General features: G+C 44.6%; 1 protein-coding gene across 1 annotated transcript in view; it reads right to left on the bottom strand.

Moving 5' to 3' along the window:
• The window catches only part of ADAMTSL1 (ADAMTS like 1), a 257,653-nt gene extending 240,869 nt beyond the window's left edge, over positions 1–16,784 (bottom strand). Inside the window, exon 1 of the mRNA XM_083718246.1 lies at positions 16,243–16,784. Coding sequence (XP_083574372.1) covers positions 16,243–16,299 — 57 coding nt within the window. The 5' untranslated portion in view covers positions 16,300–16,784. The remainder of the gene's footprint in view (positions 1–16,242) is intronic.
• Positions 16,785–17,446: the final 662 nt, after the last annotated feature.

Raw genomic sequence — 17,446 nt, 5'->3', positions numbered from 1 at the left:
TTCACCAATATTACAAATGTATTGCTTTTTAATGATTGATTTGTCCATGTTTTTTATCTGTAAACCACCGCCTGTTCCATCAGGGGAATCCATAAAATATTTATTGTGTCTCATTGAACATGGTTCACCTTCTCCACCTGGTTGCATGCTTCTTGCAATTAGGAACACAATTGCCCCCACATTACAGGGGTTCCCGGGACAGAGACACGGTTATACATAGCAATGATTGTATCTTTTTTCTCCTGCCAGTAAAATCCAAGAGTCATTTTCCAGGCAGCTGATTAGCAAAATGCCTTATGGTGCATGTTATATACCCACAATAATGTCATCACAGAGCACTTTCTATATATATATATGAAAAATATTTGGATGTGGTTTCTTGTTTTTCTATTGGAGGGGCTGGAAACAATGATTAGGGCAACTAGCTAAAAGAACACATACGCTACAGTAGCTTGCTCATGTACCGAGTCTCTGAATTCCTGATGACCAACACTTTTTTTCCATCTGGGGGATGGACCAACAGAGCTATAGTTCAACTTTTCTAATTCCCGGCAGGAGTTGGCAGATAAAGGTGATTCACCATATGTTGCAATCCCTCTGTTTCTTCAGAACTATGATAAAGAGGCTGAACAGCAGCTATAACCCTTTCCTCAAACTTAGTCAAACACTAGAAAAGGAGGAAGGGAAGAATCTGGGGCTATCCAGATGTTGTTGGACATCTTCTCTGGCCATTGCCCATACTACCTAGGTCTGAAGGGGGTTGGAGTCCAGCAACATCTGGAGGGTGACAGCCTTTCCGACCCCCTGCCCCCGCTTCACTGGCCAAGAATCTGGAACTAGGTCAAATTGGTGCCCTACTTCTGAGGGGTATACCCGGTCTGTTTGGGTTCTGCCAGGCTCACACACTGTTCCAGAGCAGTTGCAGCGAGAAAAAAGGCCTTGCACTCAGTCTATCACATCTGTTAAAATAAGACAACATGAACTTATTCATAATGACTCGCTCAAATCTACAGAAGGCAAAATAACTTTCCGTTCAATGTCGTTATGTGCCTGGCATAAATCACAGCGCCCCCTTTAAGGTGATCAGGTAGAGCTAAATTGCCAAAGCAATTTATCTGATTGGGTGTTTTCTTTGTCAGGTTCTCCTTTGCACAAATTTGTAGAAAGAAAAGAAGAAGCGGGGGGTGTGTGTGTGTGTGTGTGGTCACGGCAGCCTACTTGGAGCAAGATTCTATAAAGTTTTATAATCTGGTGCCCATCACATCAGCACCTAACTCAACGAACCTGTTAAGTTGTGGGTGAACATATCAGACGACACAGCGATTCTTCAAACAGCTCTTGTTTATTCACAGGCCAGAACAGAACTGAACTGAAGGGTTCAGCCAGCCTGCTTATATAGAGCTCCACTACAACGCAACTGTAACACTTTCTGTAACTATCCAATCACTGAACATCACTTTCAATCCCTTATTTGCATATGCGGACCTGAGTGAAAACTATTTACAGTATCCCCCTGCTGGCCCAGGGTGAGAACTTCAGTACATAACAGAAGCTAATTCTGTTAAGTTCACGGCAACCTCCTGCCTCTCTATCGCTAAAGAATCTCAGCCGAAATTGAGCTCACACCTTCCCTTTAAAGGGACAACAACTACGAAGGAAGCTTGCACGCCATACAACCAACAGTATATCACCTCAACAGTTTGCATGTTGTGCTCACCATAACATTTTTATAGAAACGCTTGAAGTTTTGAAAAAGTAGTCACCAAAGTTGTTGAGGGGCTGATTAAAAACAACGGAAGAGATAATTAACAATTGGTAGAGTTTTCAAAATGGAACAGACAGAACATCTTACAACTAGTCCTGAATGCGGCAGCTAGACTGGTGACTGGGAGCGGCTGCTGAGACCACATAACACCGGTCTTGAAAGACCTACATTGGCTCCCAGTACATTTCTGAGCACAATTCAAAGTGTTGGTGCTGACCTTGAAAGCCCTCAAAAGCCTCGGCCCAGTATACCTGAAGGAGCGTCTCCACCCCCATCGTTCAGCCCGAACCCTTAGGTCCGGCTCCAAGGGCCGTTCCGAGGGAACTTCTGGCAGTTCCCTCACCGTGAGAAGTGAGGTTACAGGGAACCAGGCAGGGGGCCTTCTCGGTAGTGGCGCCCTCCCTGTGGAACGCTCTTCCATCAGATGTCAAGGAAACAAACAACTATCTGACTTTTAGAAGACATCTGAAGGCAGCCCTGTTTAGGGAAGCTTTTAATATTTGCTGAAGCATTGTATTTTAATATTCTGTGGGAAGCCACCCAGAGTGGCTGGGGAAGCCCAGCCAGATGGGTGGGGTATAAAATTATTATTATTACTACTACTATTACTACTACTACTACAAGAGCATTTGTGATGTGGCTAAGCTGAATCCAAGGGAGCAACTGGTTTAACTCTTTTCCTAACACTTTGCCTCCAAAAGATGTCTTTTCACTGCAAAAATCAGAGAACGATACAACCACCTTTCCCTTCTGCTCACCAAGCAGAAAGCAATGCATTTTCTTTTGCACACTTCACAACTACTCTGTTAGACCTTTTTTTTTTTTTTTTGAGGTGTCCATCCCTGCCCAAAGTCCTGATTGCCCTCCATGGCATCTCCTCTTCCCTTGAGCTCCAGTTTTCCTCTTTCCCTTCCAGCTCCCTCCCAAAGTTTAACAGCTCTCTGTGAGCACCTGTCAGGAGAGAAAATTCACACAAGCAAGTGTGACCTGAAGTCTGAAGATCAAGTTTTGTGGAGAAACCACAATTGTAGAGAACGCTGGGTAGGCCCACCCTTTCCCATGCTTTGTTTAAACTAAGTGGATTGATTGGCTGACATTTGCCCGCATAGGAAAAAGTGAAAGAAGGGAAAATAAGTAAATTCTCCAGGCTGTATTTCAGCACCAGAACAATAAAAGCCGTTACTACTTCTTTCATACCTTTTCATTTATGGTTCTATTGATGCAACACAGGAATTAAACACAACTCTATCGGACTTCAAACAGGGGGGTTAAGATTATATCCAACAAAGCAGGGAGGAGAAATCCAATACCCCCAATAGTACTTTTGTGTAGAAATAAAATGAGTTATATTTATTTTATGGGACAGTTTGGATTTATTGCATGTTGCACATAATCTCCGGCCTTATTTCGTCAGTTCTCCCGGATTTTATCTCAGGATGCCTTACGTTATCGCCCACCTCCTTCCTTCCACTGCGAAACTATTACTATTAATAATACTAAAAACCCCAAACCGCACTCAGTGCACCACCCTAATAAATGCTGGGTGCTATGGAAGAAATTCCAAGTAGGTAATAAAGACAAAAATGGAAACTCGGCAAAAAATTAATGTAGTGTAGAATCAGGGAACATACCGCTTATTGCTTCTACACAAAAATAGCAGTCGGAACCCATTTATGAGGTATAATTCACAGGTGGTGAAGCTATTAGCAAGCGCTGCATATGCTTACCACAGAGATGGAATAAATCTTGCACTCATACTTCTTGCACAGCTTTCTCGCTACTGTGTCTTGCATCCCACCCTTCTGATGATGAAGCTTTCTGATTTACCCACAACTATTTGGGGTTATTTTTACAATGAAATTAAAGCATGTTCTACTTCGGCGGCGGCAGCAGCAGCAGCAACGGTAGGGATGTGAAAGGAAACTTAAATCATTGTGCTGAAAGAAATTCGAAAAATGCCTATCAATTTACTAAGAATTGCAAAATGCATTCTGCAGACGCTACGGTCACTGCAACTGCATTTGGGACCAAAGCTCACTGCCATGCAGTCATTCTTGTGGGAATTTGCAAACAGCTAGTCTACAAAGCAGCCAGTATGACAGTGTTGACAGACTATCAGAACTGGAACCAGGGAAGATTCTGTTCCTTCGGTGATCTACCTGGATATCCTTGGGCAAAGATCTCTCAACCTCTTGCCTAATTTCATAGCTGACATATAGGCTTGCAAACCTGAAAAATTCAAAATCCTGGCACCTTGGCAGAACTCAGAGGGTGGGGCCCACAGAAGAATACCCTGTTGTTCTCAAGATGCACACCTACTACATGTGCTCACAAGTCTCCTGCCATCAAGGCATACAATACATCAATGGTATCAGCTCCCCACAGATCAACACAACACAATCCATTTGTATGCAGAACGCATAAGTCAAGACAACAATCACAGATGATGCTTCAACTCACACAACACGCATATGCATTCTATGGCTAAGGTATGTGCCATATAGGAAATATACATGCACTTTCCACGCTCAGCCTCTCATCGTTAACACAAATGCACACACAAGGGACAAGACTGAGGGCACTTCAGTCTTGTCTCTATTCTGTCACATGCCGCTAAAGTTTGTACAATTAAAGCTGCTTTGGAGTTCTCACGCAACTAGCCAGCTTCTCCGAAAAGTCAGCCTCTTTGCTATCAGGAAAGTGAATGGAAATTGTGGGATCACATGTGCTTGACACAATGTTGCCTAACCAAGCTAATCAGAATTCTTGTTCAATAAATAGCTGGCATGGTCTAAACCTCCTCACAAACTTTGTGCAAACAGTTCAGGATGACTGCCGAATAAAAAGGTCATCCGAATGTGACCTGAAACCCAGTTTTTCTTCCCTCACATATATGTCAGAATCTCCGCTATGACCGAGCTGATAAAGCTCATCTTCCGGAATCTCCTCCGACGATAATTCACGACCTGAGCCTTTGATGATGCTCCAAGCACATTTCCATTACGCAGAGTTTCAAAGCAGCAGAAGTGATGAGAAATATGAGCTACATGCTAAGGGTTTTATTGCTAAGCTATGCAGACAGAAAAGAAATGCATCCTCTCTCTGTGAGAGCAGAGAGCAACTGAAAAAACAAAGGAAACAGGAAACCAGTAAACATCACATCCGTCTTCTGTGAGATTTCCAACAGTCTGGAATGCAAAACAGAGTCTTGTGACTCAAAGCACTGCACAGTGGCACAAAGAGAAACTAACATTCTCCCCCTTTCTGTGAACACCACTGGGCAGTGTGTCAGTACAATCTCAGTACAAACCCAGTTTCTGTACATAGGTACAGTGTTGATCCTTCGGCACAACCTTGGACAATAAATCAGCAGGAATTTCATTACCTGGCATGTAGGACACTGTTACGAGTCCTTTTTGAACACATTCTCTAGCATGTTGCAGCTTCAATTGCAAGTGCTTCGTCCTTTGCTTACAACCTTCAGAAGTCAGCAAAGCCAAACATGCTTTGTTGTCCTGATAAACCTGGATTGGACACTTTACAGGATTTCTCATGTCTTTACACAATTGTAACAACCATTCACAATCCAGAAGTGAATAAGACAGTGCATTCAGTTCAGCTTCACAAGAACTTAAGCTTACTGTTGTTTGCTTCTTGCATGACCAATAAAATAGACTCTGGTTGTACATATAGCAAACCCCAGACGTACTTTTCCTGTTGGGATCCCCGCTACAACTGAGCTGATAATTATCATTGGAGGAGATTCAGGAAGATGAGCTTTAACGACCTGAGCCTTTGATGAGGCTCCAAGCACGTTCCCATTACGCAGAGTTTCAAAGCAGCAGAAGTGACGATAAATATGAGCTACATGCTAAGGGTTTTATTACTAGGCTACACAGACAGAAAAGAAATACATCCTCTCTCTGTGAGAGCAGAGAGCAACTGAAAAAACAAAGGAAACAGAAAACCAGTAAACATCACATCCGTCTCCCATGAGACTTCCAACAGTCTGGAAGCTCTGGAATGCAAAACAGTCTTGTGACTCAAAGCACTGCAAAGTGGCACAAACAGAAACTAACAATATACACTCACACTGCCTGAACCAGATGCCTGTATGCATGCTTGGTAGGGGCAAGGCATTCTTGGTGGCCGCTCCCAGACTTTGGAACCCCCTCCCTAGAGAAGTTAGTGTGGCTCCCCACCCCCATTGTCTTTCCGCTGGCAGGTGAAGACTTTCTTATTCCAACAGGCTTTGGGGAACTGACTACTTTGAATGAAAGAGCTGGTGCTGTTTTCACTATAATTATCTGTATGTTTTTAATAGGCCTCAGAAAGAGCAAGAGTGAGATGCTGAATGATATTAATGTTTAATTGTTTTTCTATTATTTCTTTTCTGTGTTTTTAGCTGTTCCTATTTCATCTGTAATCTACCTTGAGTCCCATCCAGGTTTATAGTCATCACTGCTTCCTGTGGCAATGAGTTCCATGGTTGAACTGTATGAAGGAGTACCGGTACTTACTTTCTTTTTTCCCTTTTAAAATAATTCTTATTAAATTTTCCATTTTAACAATCCAATCAAATCGCATTAAATATTCCAAATTATACAAATACATATCATATAGTCCGAATATTCTGCCAAATTATAAATTTTTATTGGGACTTCCCATGCTTCAAGTTCAGGGGGGCTCTGATCATGTTATATCTCTACTGCCTTGAGTTTTCAGAGTACCGGTACTTTCTTTTATCTGGAATCTTCCAACATTCAGCTTCTAGTGATATGGGAGAGGGAGAAAATGTTTCCTCTATTCACTTAATCCATGCCATGTACAATTTCATAACCTGCTATCATGCCACCACTTAGTCACCTGCCCTTTCATTCAAAACAGCCAGTTCCCCGATGTGGGAATAAGTTCCCACACAAACAACATGTCAAGGAAATGAATCAATATCTTTTCTATCAGCTGGGAATGTTTTATTGAGGCGCGTAGGATCATAGGAGCTCACACCTGTAGTCTGCGGTGGGAACGCTCTGAGACAGGTTTCCTGTCTCATGTGATGTTTGACCTAATAAGGTAAAGGTAAAGGGACCCCTGACCATTAGGTCCAGTCGTGACCGACTTTGGGGTTGCGGCGCTCATCTCGCTTTATTGGCCAAGGGAGCCGGCGTACAGCTTCTGGGTCATGTGGCCAGCATGACTAAGTCGCTTCTGGCGAACCAGAGCAGTGCACAGAAACACCGTTTACCTTCCTGCCAGAGCGGTACCTATTTATCTACTTGCACTTTGGCGTGCTTTCGAACTGCTAGGTTGGCAGGAGCTGGGACCAAGCAACAGGAGCTCACCCCATTACAGGGATTTGAACCGCTGACCTTCTGATCAGCAAGTCCTAGGCTCTGTGGTTTAACCCACAGCGCCACCTGTGTCCCATGGTTTGACCTAATATCTACACCATTTAATAATCTACGCTAGATCTCTTTGTTTATCTTTAGTGACATATTTAAAGGTTTGCATGATTCTTCCCATCATGGCTTCCTCAGATACCTCCTGCATAGCAGAACTTTAGATCAGTGTTTCCTAAACCTGGGTCTCCAGCTGTTTCTGGACTACGGTTTCCATTGACTGCTCTTGCTAGCAAGGGATGATGGGAGTTGTAGTCCAAAAACAGCTGGAGACCCAAGTTTGGGAAACACTGCTTTAGATAAATGCCCTTTTGCCCAGTGGATATGGTTTTAATCTCCTGACTTTGAAATCAGGTGCAGCGAAGATATCCGAGTGGCAGAGAGATAAGTTTTGGACACGGGTGCTGAAACGGCGCAGTATTTTTGAACACGGATCGTGTGCATAAACAAAGCCATTTGACTGCATGTGTAAAGAGCAGAGTACAGTGTGCACCTATTCAGCTGGCACAACTGAGTGCTGGTCGCATACACAAGTGAGTGATCATGGAAAAAGAACATGTGCGTTTTTGGAGCAAGCATTGGAAAATCGTTCTCTCCGCACAGCTATAAACGTAGAAACAGATGGGCAGTCTTAGAGTGATAGACATATCTGCACAAGAAAAGGGGGGGGGGTGACAGAAGAAAACTTTTCTGAGTTCAGCTGTAAAACAAGGAATTTAAGATTCAGTCCACAGGCTAATTGCACCAATGGTCATCCAAAACAGATAATAGAGGAGGAGAGCATGAATGGAATGGACTATTGTACTTGACTAGATTCCATGTATAAATTAGGAGGAGGAGGAGGAGGAGAAGGGGAAAGAAATTCTTGAGGGGAGGGGGAACCCATGTACTTTATTATCATTCCTAGTGTTACTCCTGAAACTATTACAATGGCAGGCAAGAGAGCTAAGGCCCCCTGAAAAGGAGCAGACAGCAAATGCAAATTTGATTCAATGACTCTTTGACAAGAAGTGGTTTGACTTCAAGTCAGGATGAACATGCATGTCAAAGAGCAGCCTAAGTCTCAGCCACATTCCCTTTGGGTGAGAAGACTGAAGGCTCCCTGTGTCTACTCTGCATTCTCTAAATGAACATAATGGGCCTTTTAACCCTCTTCGGGGTGTTGTTGTTTTTTTATTGGCTCATTTCTTCAGCATGTAATATCTATATAAGGAACAAAGGCATCTCTTCTCACCCCACTGAAAAATACCTGGGTTTGTTGGTCCCTGTCATTGGAATTTTAGGGCTATGAATGTCCATTTTGCAAGCCAAGGCCAAATTCTCTGCTGGTGCAAATCAAAGGGGGTCAAATGAGGTCCAGTGGTCTGCATCTGATTCCCGAAGCATCAATATTAGTGGTTAGATTATGGCAGGCAAGCTCTTTCCATCCCTGTTACCTCAGGTGAATCTCTTTCATCAACAGCCTCCCAACCTTATCAACCATAATTTAAGCAACAGGCTTTATCTGTGCATACACACCTCACACAACAGGAACTCCATGCAATATTGATCAAGGCGTGGTTTAAAAAGAAATCATTAGTTTCTCTTATCTTCCACACACATAACCTTACAAAAAAGGAAAAAAATCCCTGCATTTTTATAATAAAAACTTCATTGAATTGTTATCCTACAACTCCTCATCCACCCCATGAAGGATTTTTTTTCTTCAGAAATCACACTCATTCCTCAATATAGTGGTACCTCAGGTTAAGTACTTAATTCGTTCCAGAGGTCCGTACTTAAGCTGAAACTGTTCTTAACCTGAAGCACCACTTCAGCTAATGGGGCCTCCTGCTGCTGCCGCACCGCCGGAGCCCGATTTCTGCTCTCATCCTGAAGCAAAGTTCTTAGCCTGAAGCACTATTTCTGTGTAAGTGGAGTCTTTAACCTGAAGCGTGTGTAACCTGAAGCATATGTAACCTGAGGTACCACTGTATGTCCATCTGAGTGTGTCCAAGTGGCTTGGTCTGGCCCAAGGTTATCTGTGAGCTTCATGGTTGAGGGGGACTTGAACCTGGATCTTACAAGCCCAACCACGGTGCTACATAGGTTCTCATTCAGTTTTTTCACATTCATAGAATGCCTCGTGTATGCATTCTTGTGGATACTGAGGAAAATGTTCACCTCTGACAAATCTCAGTCACATAAATGTTTCTTCAATTAATTAGAACACCCCCCCTTTTTTTACAACTTATTTATTTATTTTTGGTGCATCTGGATTGGCAGTTTTTAAAACACACACACACACATAATCTGCTACTGATATTTACTCACAAAAAGGGGCCTAATTTAGCATGCTCTCTTTAAAGTCTGGAACTTCAAGCCTCCCCTCCCCCATTACGTACTTCATCAAGCAGGTTCAAGTTATTTCACAACTGATCTGGAGAAAGACTCATGCTGTGCCGCCTCTTGGTACTTTCCTGTCTCTCTCCCGCCCCCTTTAATTTTTGGAGCTAGCGACTTGCAGAGCTGCACCTGTGCAGCTACTCAGAAGGAAACAGTAGTAGTCTGCTAATTCTTTTAGCAGAAGCTAAACCTGGCTACCTACCAATTCTCTTCAAGATTCCCTCCCCGCCAATTTTTGGCAATCTATATCAAATTAAGTGCATGTGCATGGAAACAATTGCAGAAATACATTGATTAATAAACCTGAATCCCCACAAGGAAGAACTGCATATGCGCAGAAAAACACGAGTATGTGTTTTACAACAACAATTACAACAACAATGGTGAAATTAAAAGCAACAAAGATGGCCACCTGGACAATCCTGCTCCCCAATCTCCTTATTTCTAAAATTAATTACTCGTTAGCATCTTGGGTTGCAAGTTCAGGCCCTGTTGCATAACAAAGCAATGAGATTTATTTTTATTTTAAAAACCTAATTAAAAATTATTGGGCTCAGTCCTCTGTTAGGTCTTTGCAGTGTCAGGGACCTCCTTTGGTATGATGGTTTGTAGTTCTCGATCTGCATACAGTGGGACTTTCAGAGGCTGAGCATGGCCAGCCCTCTTATGAGCACAGTGACTCAATGAACCCAAGGATGCTAAATCACAGCTCCACTCCCGCTCAGAAAGAACGTGATGGGGCAGAAGAGACAGAACATCAATGCCTTCCTCCTGCTGCCTAGCCAGAGCTGGTGCAGTATTTGCAGGGTTCCCCCATCTTAACTCCTTTTTGCTGGTGGCAGCATATTTGCCTATCAGCCACAATAAAGCCTACATTCCTATGAACTAACATATGTGAAGAGTTTCCACTGAACTCTGTGTCAGCATCACTGAAATATGGAATTTTTACAAGAATGAAGGAGGCTGGAGGTCCTGGCACTCACGAGGTCAGTGGTGAAATCTAATGTCTGGAATTCTTTTGCTTCTAACCAGAGGTGGGTCTGGTAGACTTCTCCAAGGGGCTGGATGTATAGTCTTCACTTACTTCAGCGCCACTTCACACATTGCATTCTTAGGTGTTTAGTATATACTTCAAAGTATGCATGAAAAAAATGCGTGCATCCTGCGAGGACTCTCCATGGGAGTGTACTCTGTTTCTTCTTGAGCGTGCTTGTTGTTGTTTAGTTGTTTAGTCGTGTCAGATTCTTCGTGACCCCATGGACCAGAGCACGCCAGGCACTCCTGTCTTCCACTGCCTCCCGCAGTTTGGTCAAACTCATGCTGGTAGCTTTGAAAACACTGTCCAACTATCTTGTCCTCTGTCGTCCCCTTCTCCTTGTGCCCTCCATCTTTCTCAATCTCAGGGTCTTTTCCAGGGAGTTTTCTCTTCTCATGAGGTGGCCAAAGTCTTGGAGCCTCAGCTTCAGGATCTGTCCTTCAAGTGAGCACTCAGGGCTGATTTCCTTCAGAATAGATGGGTTTGATCTTCTTGCAGTCCATGGGACTCTCAAGAATCTCCTCCAGCACCATAATTCAAAAGCATCAATTCTTCAGCGATCAGCCTTCTTTATGGTCCAGCTCTCAATTCCATACATCACCACTGGGAAAACCATAGCGTGCACTTGGTGACAAAAACAGGTTTGCTTCTACGTGTGCAAAGGATATTAGCATTTCAGGGTATAAATCATTTGTCATCAACATACTCCCAAAGTGGTGGTACCTCTTCTTGGACACATCTATGTGGGCTTATTGGGTGGTGAGACTGAAATACATCCATTCTGCCCATCTGATTCCAGGCAATAGGTCAGTGTTCACAGCAGGATTTTCAGCATAATAAGGGCAGCCAACAAGGGACCCTACATGTTCTGTGCTTACATTCACACCTTTTCACAATCTGATTGCTTTCTATTTACAGCTGTTCCAGTGTCGTTCCCCTCCTCCCCTTCCTGGCCATGTGCTTCTTCCTGACTCATGTGACCCTAGCTCATTGGGGCAATCATATCATCAACAGGATGACATCATGATTTGGCTGTATGATTACACAAGAAAGCCCATTCAGAGTGAGGACAGGGCTCATTGCCCTTACTCCGGCTACACAGACACATCTGCTGTTGTTTGTACCCCCTGACAAATCAACTGAAAGTGGTCTCTTGTTGCTAAAGCCTTATCTGATTCCTGGCAGCCACAATGCTGTGTGTGCTGTTCTGGTCCCCAACTGGCATTGGTGAAGATGTGAGGATTTGAGTGCCAGGATAAAGAACTGATGCATTCTACACTACTACTGCAGACCACACAATTCCTGCCTTTTCTGGAACTACGACCCATTGTTTTTTACAAGAAGAAAGTGTTGAAGACGATGGCTCTAGGGAAGAGGATGTACCATGGCAAACACATCATCAGAGATTAAGAACCTTAACCTAGGACGTGGACCTTGGTGAAAGCAGCAGAGCAATTACTCCAGCACACAGCAGGATGGCTTTTGATTAAACTGGGCTAAGCTGCCCCTTCACTTTCCATTTTGCATTATGCAGAAATATGAAAAAATGGTGATATTCAGACCAGAGGTAGAGTGAAGTAAAGGACTAGGGAGATGTCTGGAACTTCCGCACTCCATCTGACTGTTCAGACTCTGAGCATCTCTTGTAGTAGGGTAAAGGGGGCTTGCAAAACAAGGCTGTGAAGAGTGGGGGCAACACCATCTAAAATGAATGCACACGTTTGGCCTACAGCAAGAATGGGGAACCTGTGTCCCTACACAGATGGGCTACAAATCCCATAACCCTTGACCATTGGCCATGTTCGCTGGGACTGGGACTTCTAGAGGACCACAGGTTCCCCATCCTTGGCTTGGAGGATGGACACCCCAGGTACTTATCCCACTGTACCTATTTTGCTCACAATCCATTCAGGCTTTTGACCTTCAGTCTCTAGGGGCTCATGCACGCCAGCTTTCCAGGCTCCCAGTTGCAGCACGTAACCAGTAGCACGGGAAATGTTCACAGAAAAATTGCAAAACCTTTCCCCTCTGAGACATGTCCTATGCTCATCCTGGGAAGCTAGCCATGAAAACCAAGGCTCCTGTCTGCTTTGTGTGATCTATATGTGGGCTGACTCATTCAGCGTACTGAGGAGGTGATAGTTTTTTCCCCCTGATCCATGCATACAGAGGTGTCTGCAAGTGTCAGCTACAGTCTATTCTCCAGCAAATCCATAGTGACAGCTCTACATACATGGAAGTTGTCAGGGATATGCTAGAATTGACAGCAAACACATTTCTTTCCCCCCCCAGAAATGTGGGCCTGCACCTATAATGAATAGAATGAGGGTTACAAGGCCCAGATTTAACAGCAAATGATGGGGTTAAGGAGGGGTCAGGCCCTTCAGAACAGTGCCCTGACTGGCTTACCTGGAGGCAGGCAACAGTGATGGCACTGCTAGGTGGCTGTGTTCAGCCCTCATTTTAACTCCTTACAGCCTTCAAAAGGCATGCTACCTCAAGTGAATTGTGGGAAACTGAAATGGTGCCTAGGCTAAACCACCCAGTGCTGCTTGGAGTGCCAGACTGGAGTGCCAGCAACCTAGAGTGCCAGCAACTCAAAAAAAACCAGGCCACCTACTCACAGCCTCCTTTTGCTCTTAAAACTGGGCCCCCTACCCCACTGTTTTATTAATGATTGGGGCAGACATCTACCAAAGAGAGGAATCTGCTTCTGGTGCTTCTGGTGTGGCCCTCATCTGACATCACAAGCTGCCTAGGGATCCACAGGTATGTGTGTACTCAGCTCTGATACCTTTCTAGTTGACTTTACCCAGGTAGCTGAGCATACTTAATGTAACCTTGTTTTTTTTTTTTTTTGTTTCTTGTTGCAAGCCACACCTGCAAGGCAAAGGTGACCTTTTAGACCAGAACTAAAAGCCAAGCATAATATGCTTCATTCTCCCACATAAATTAATGCTGAGCTGAAGTTGGGTGACTTACTTTAAAGGGAGGAGCTAGAGATCCACAGGTTTCTACAATCTATATCCTGTTCTTGGTGTCCCTCCATAATTCACTCATTCATCACACTTGATTTAGGGGAACTCTTTTAGAAGAGAAACGGAAGTCATGATTCACATGCACACACACACACACACACACACACACTCCATAAGTGCTAGCTTATTAATCCCCTAATTATGTCCTCTCTTATCTTCAACTCTCTTTTAAATTTCTTGTTCCATCTCATTCCACCCATAAAGATCTTTGAAACCAAACAGTGAAGCAGAAAGCTGCCTGCCTGCCAAAACACATATATTAATTTGCAGGGGGAGTGTAACATAGTCTTCCCCATCACTCATCATTTTATTGTGCTTTACTCGGTGTGCTTTGAAATGCACTGGGGCAAGAAAAATATTTTTTAAAAACAGTGCATTGTTTTGTGTACCTTTGAGATTGCATCTCCCCCATCCTCTTTTCCCCTATAACTTACCTGCAGGCACAAATTAAGTTTTATTTGGTGGTGAATGGGGAAATCTATTTAAAAGAGAGAAAAGAATCCAAATCAACTCACCTAACTCAAACTGGTATATAGCATTAAAGAATAATGCATAATGGTTGGCAGCAGAGAGTACTATTTATTTTAGTGAACTGAGAAACGAGTGCCTAATTTACAAGTAATGGAGATTTGGTTTAGGTATGTTCTGAGGATGAAGCCAAATCACGCTGCTTCAACTCTTGCTTCAGTCAGTCCTAGAATACCAAAAAAACAAAACAAAGTTTTCCAATCGTGTATAAAGCGGGGATCAATTTTAAGAGAGAAAGGGGCATGTGATTGAGGCATGGTGAACCAGTCTGTTGCCCACAGTCTCTCACTCACAGCTTATTGGGGCTGGCAGTGGGGAGGTACGCTGCAGGAGAAGGAGGGTTTAGCACCCCTTTTTGCTCTCAGAAACTGGCTCTTGGTGGATTTGGCAGGGCAATGCAGAGTAACAATTATGCAAGTCTAACGCAAGCATGCTCCAAATATAATACTCTTTCTCTTGCTGCTGGGATGAATCCAGAAAGGAAGAAAGAGCCTCGCTCTTTTGACTTGCAGAGCAATAAGGATGAAGATTTGTTTACAAATCACTATTGCATAATGCTCACAGCCCTTTACAGTGTAAAATAAGCAAAAGATAGGCCCTGCCCCAAGGAGCTTTCGAACGACCCCTTTATTATGGAAGTGATTATTCAGTAGCAAGAGAAATACTGATGTGTTCTGGCACTGAAAACAGGTTCTGGGGGTAAAAAGCCCCGGATAAGCCTGACCAGCTACCCATTCCTGCCACATTTATACTAGTGATTTGTAATAGTTTACACATCTTATCTTAAAAACAAATGTTGATATGCACAATGAAATAATATGTGCATAACTAGTGCAAAGATTTGGGGACAGTGGCATGTACAATATCATGCACAACACTTGTTGCCAAAAAAATAAGTTTGCCCATAAAAGTGATGGTTGGTATAAGCAGTAGAGCTGGCAATAATTACAATGACAAACAGTAACCTGGTTTAGGATAAGCAGCCATCTGTAGGAAAGTATTTACAGTGCAAGTGAAGTGCAGAGTCATATCCCTGTCACAGAGAAAGAGTGAGTCAGCAATAAACTTTCAAATATCTCGTGGACCTTAGTGTGCAATAGCAAGTTTAATTCGTATTTATAGACAAACTGGATTTTCCTCGAACCACACCAGAAACAGTACTATTGACGTTCAAATATCATTTCTGCCCCCCCCCCCCTTGCATTTGTGAAATCCTTCACACGGACAACTCCATTCCTGGTCCCGGACCAACTTTAGCTCTTGTTGCAAAAAGATCAGCATGAACGAGTCAATTATTCCAAATGACCAGAAGTGATTTGGAAAAACAAACACACACAAAAGACACGCGCAGCATGCAAGAGCATATCTTTTCAAGATTGTGAGCGACGCTTTTGGGAACGTGAGGGAGGGTAGGGAGGAGGGGTAGTAACCCACGGGGGAGAATTTGCAACGGAGCCTTCCCTTTTAACACCCCCAAACCCCCAAGCCCAAGAGTCCAACTCGCAAAAGAATTTCATCCGTCATTCAGTTTAGGGAAGCCTCCTATCTGAAAAGTTTCGTCTGGCTGAAATAACGCGCGCTTAAGATCATCAAACGGACAGGATCCCTGGCACCGTGGAGAGGGAAGAGGCAGCTAAGTTTGCGCGAGAATCTTGCAGCGATCAGAGATCAGTGCGCTACTGCGGAAGCAGGGCTAGATCCTTCAGTCGCTTGCGGGACCTGCTTTTCTCTCCCTCTCACAGAGAGGGAGAAATAGTTTTTTTAAGAGGAGGTAAAAGAACGGCATCCCTTCTAGAAAGAGTCCCAGGCACATCCTTGACCACAGAACTGGATGTCAGGAGTGTGGGCTTCCCCTCCAAGACCCAGAAGTTTTAGGGGCTACCTATCCACACCAGAGGCGAGCCCAACTCTCTGTACCTGCCCTTTAAGCCACTGCCACCTAACGGGACCTGCCCTGCGAGGCTGGAACCTCTGCGAGAGGAGCAGCCTCGCCGTGCGCTCTCCCCGCCTAAGTTCTCCAGTCATTGCAAGGGAGGAGAGACTATCCTGCGGCCGCCGCTGCTTTAGTAAAAGAGAAGAAAAGGCATTTACCAGGAGCAGGGAAGCCAGGAGCAGAGCGCCAGCTGTTGCCCGGCGGCACCATTCCATGCCTGGATCCTTGCCGGGATGTCAGTCGGTCAGGCAGAGGCACTGAGTGAGCGGCTGCGGCTGCTAAGCGGCTCTCCTGCCTCGCTTGCCTGCTGTCAGGCTCGGCGCAGCAGCAGCAGCGGTGGCGGCGGGGTGCTAGCGCTTGAGCCGCTGCCTCTCCGCTTCCATCCGCCACGCTCACGTTTCCTGAGCGAGGACTGGGCGAGAGCAGGGGCTGATCTGCATGGAATCTCTCTCCGAACAGGCAGGCAGCCAATCAGGCTCGGGCTAATCAGACATGCCGAATAACAAAAGGGGGAAAGGGGGTCCCGGACAAGGATAACTGGGAGAAGGAAAGAGGGAGAGGGGTGGAAGGAGAGAGGGAGCGTGGCAGAGCTTGGAGAGGAGGAGTGCTTTGCTTGGAAGCTCTGGCATAGTTCGTTGCTTGCGTTTAGGAAGCAGCAAGGTAGCTCTTAGCTCGCTTTCTGCCCGCACATTGTTCCGTTCAGGAGAGGAAACTTAATCCCTGTCAATATATAACACATGCCGTTAAGGGGGACGCGAATCAGGAGAGGCAGAAATCTTTCAGGGAGGAAAATAAATCATCCTCCAAATATGCTCCCGTGCTCTTTGTAGGCACACGTACTGGGGGAAACCCCCCCCCCCAAAAAAAAACCATGGCAGTCCAGCCAGCCAGCCATAAAGAAAGCTTGCTTGTCCAAAGGTATGTAAATTTGGGGCTGGCCCTCAGTACGCACCAGCACACCAATCGTGGATGGGAGCTGGTTGTTTCGTTAAGAGGTTCATCTCGAAAAAGTGACCCTGGAGACCAAAGGGTCAAGAAGTGAGAACAACCCATATCTCGACAAGGTGGCAGGAAAGGGAAGGAACGAGACCATAAGTGCTCTTTAGTAGATTCTTTCTGGGGTGGGTTCATTGCAAAGGAAATGTCTAGCACACACATTATTTACATAATACAACATGGAGTGTTTACATGTTTACTAGGCTGTGCCGTTTCTTGCTCTACTCACCAAACCCACAGCCCTGCAATTTCCCTCACATCAACCTCCCAGAGCATCCCCTTTCCTGCAACTACTAAACTCACTTTTTGCCTTTCCAACCCAATTTCTGAAGCCACTTCTATTCCGCAGCCCTACTTTGCACCCCT

Source organism: Podarcis gaigeae, assembly GCF_964106915.1.
Source record: "Podarcis gaigeae genome assembly, chromosome: 17".
Taxonomy (NCBI): Eukaryota; Metazoa; Chordata; class Lepidosauria; order Squamata; family Lacertidae; genus Podarcis; species Podarcis gaigeae.
This window is presented reverse-complemented; position numbering and strand designations above follow the sequence as displayed.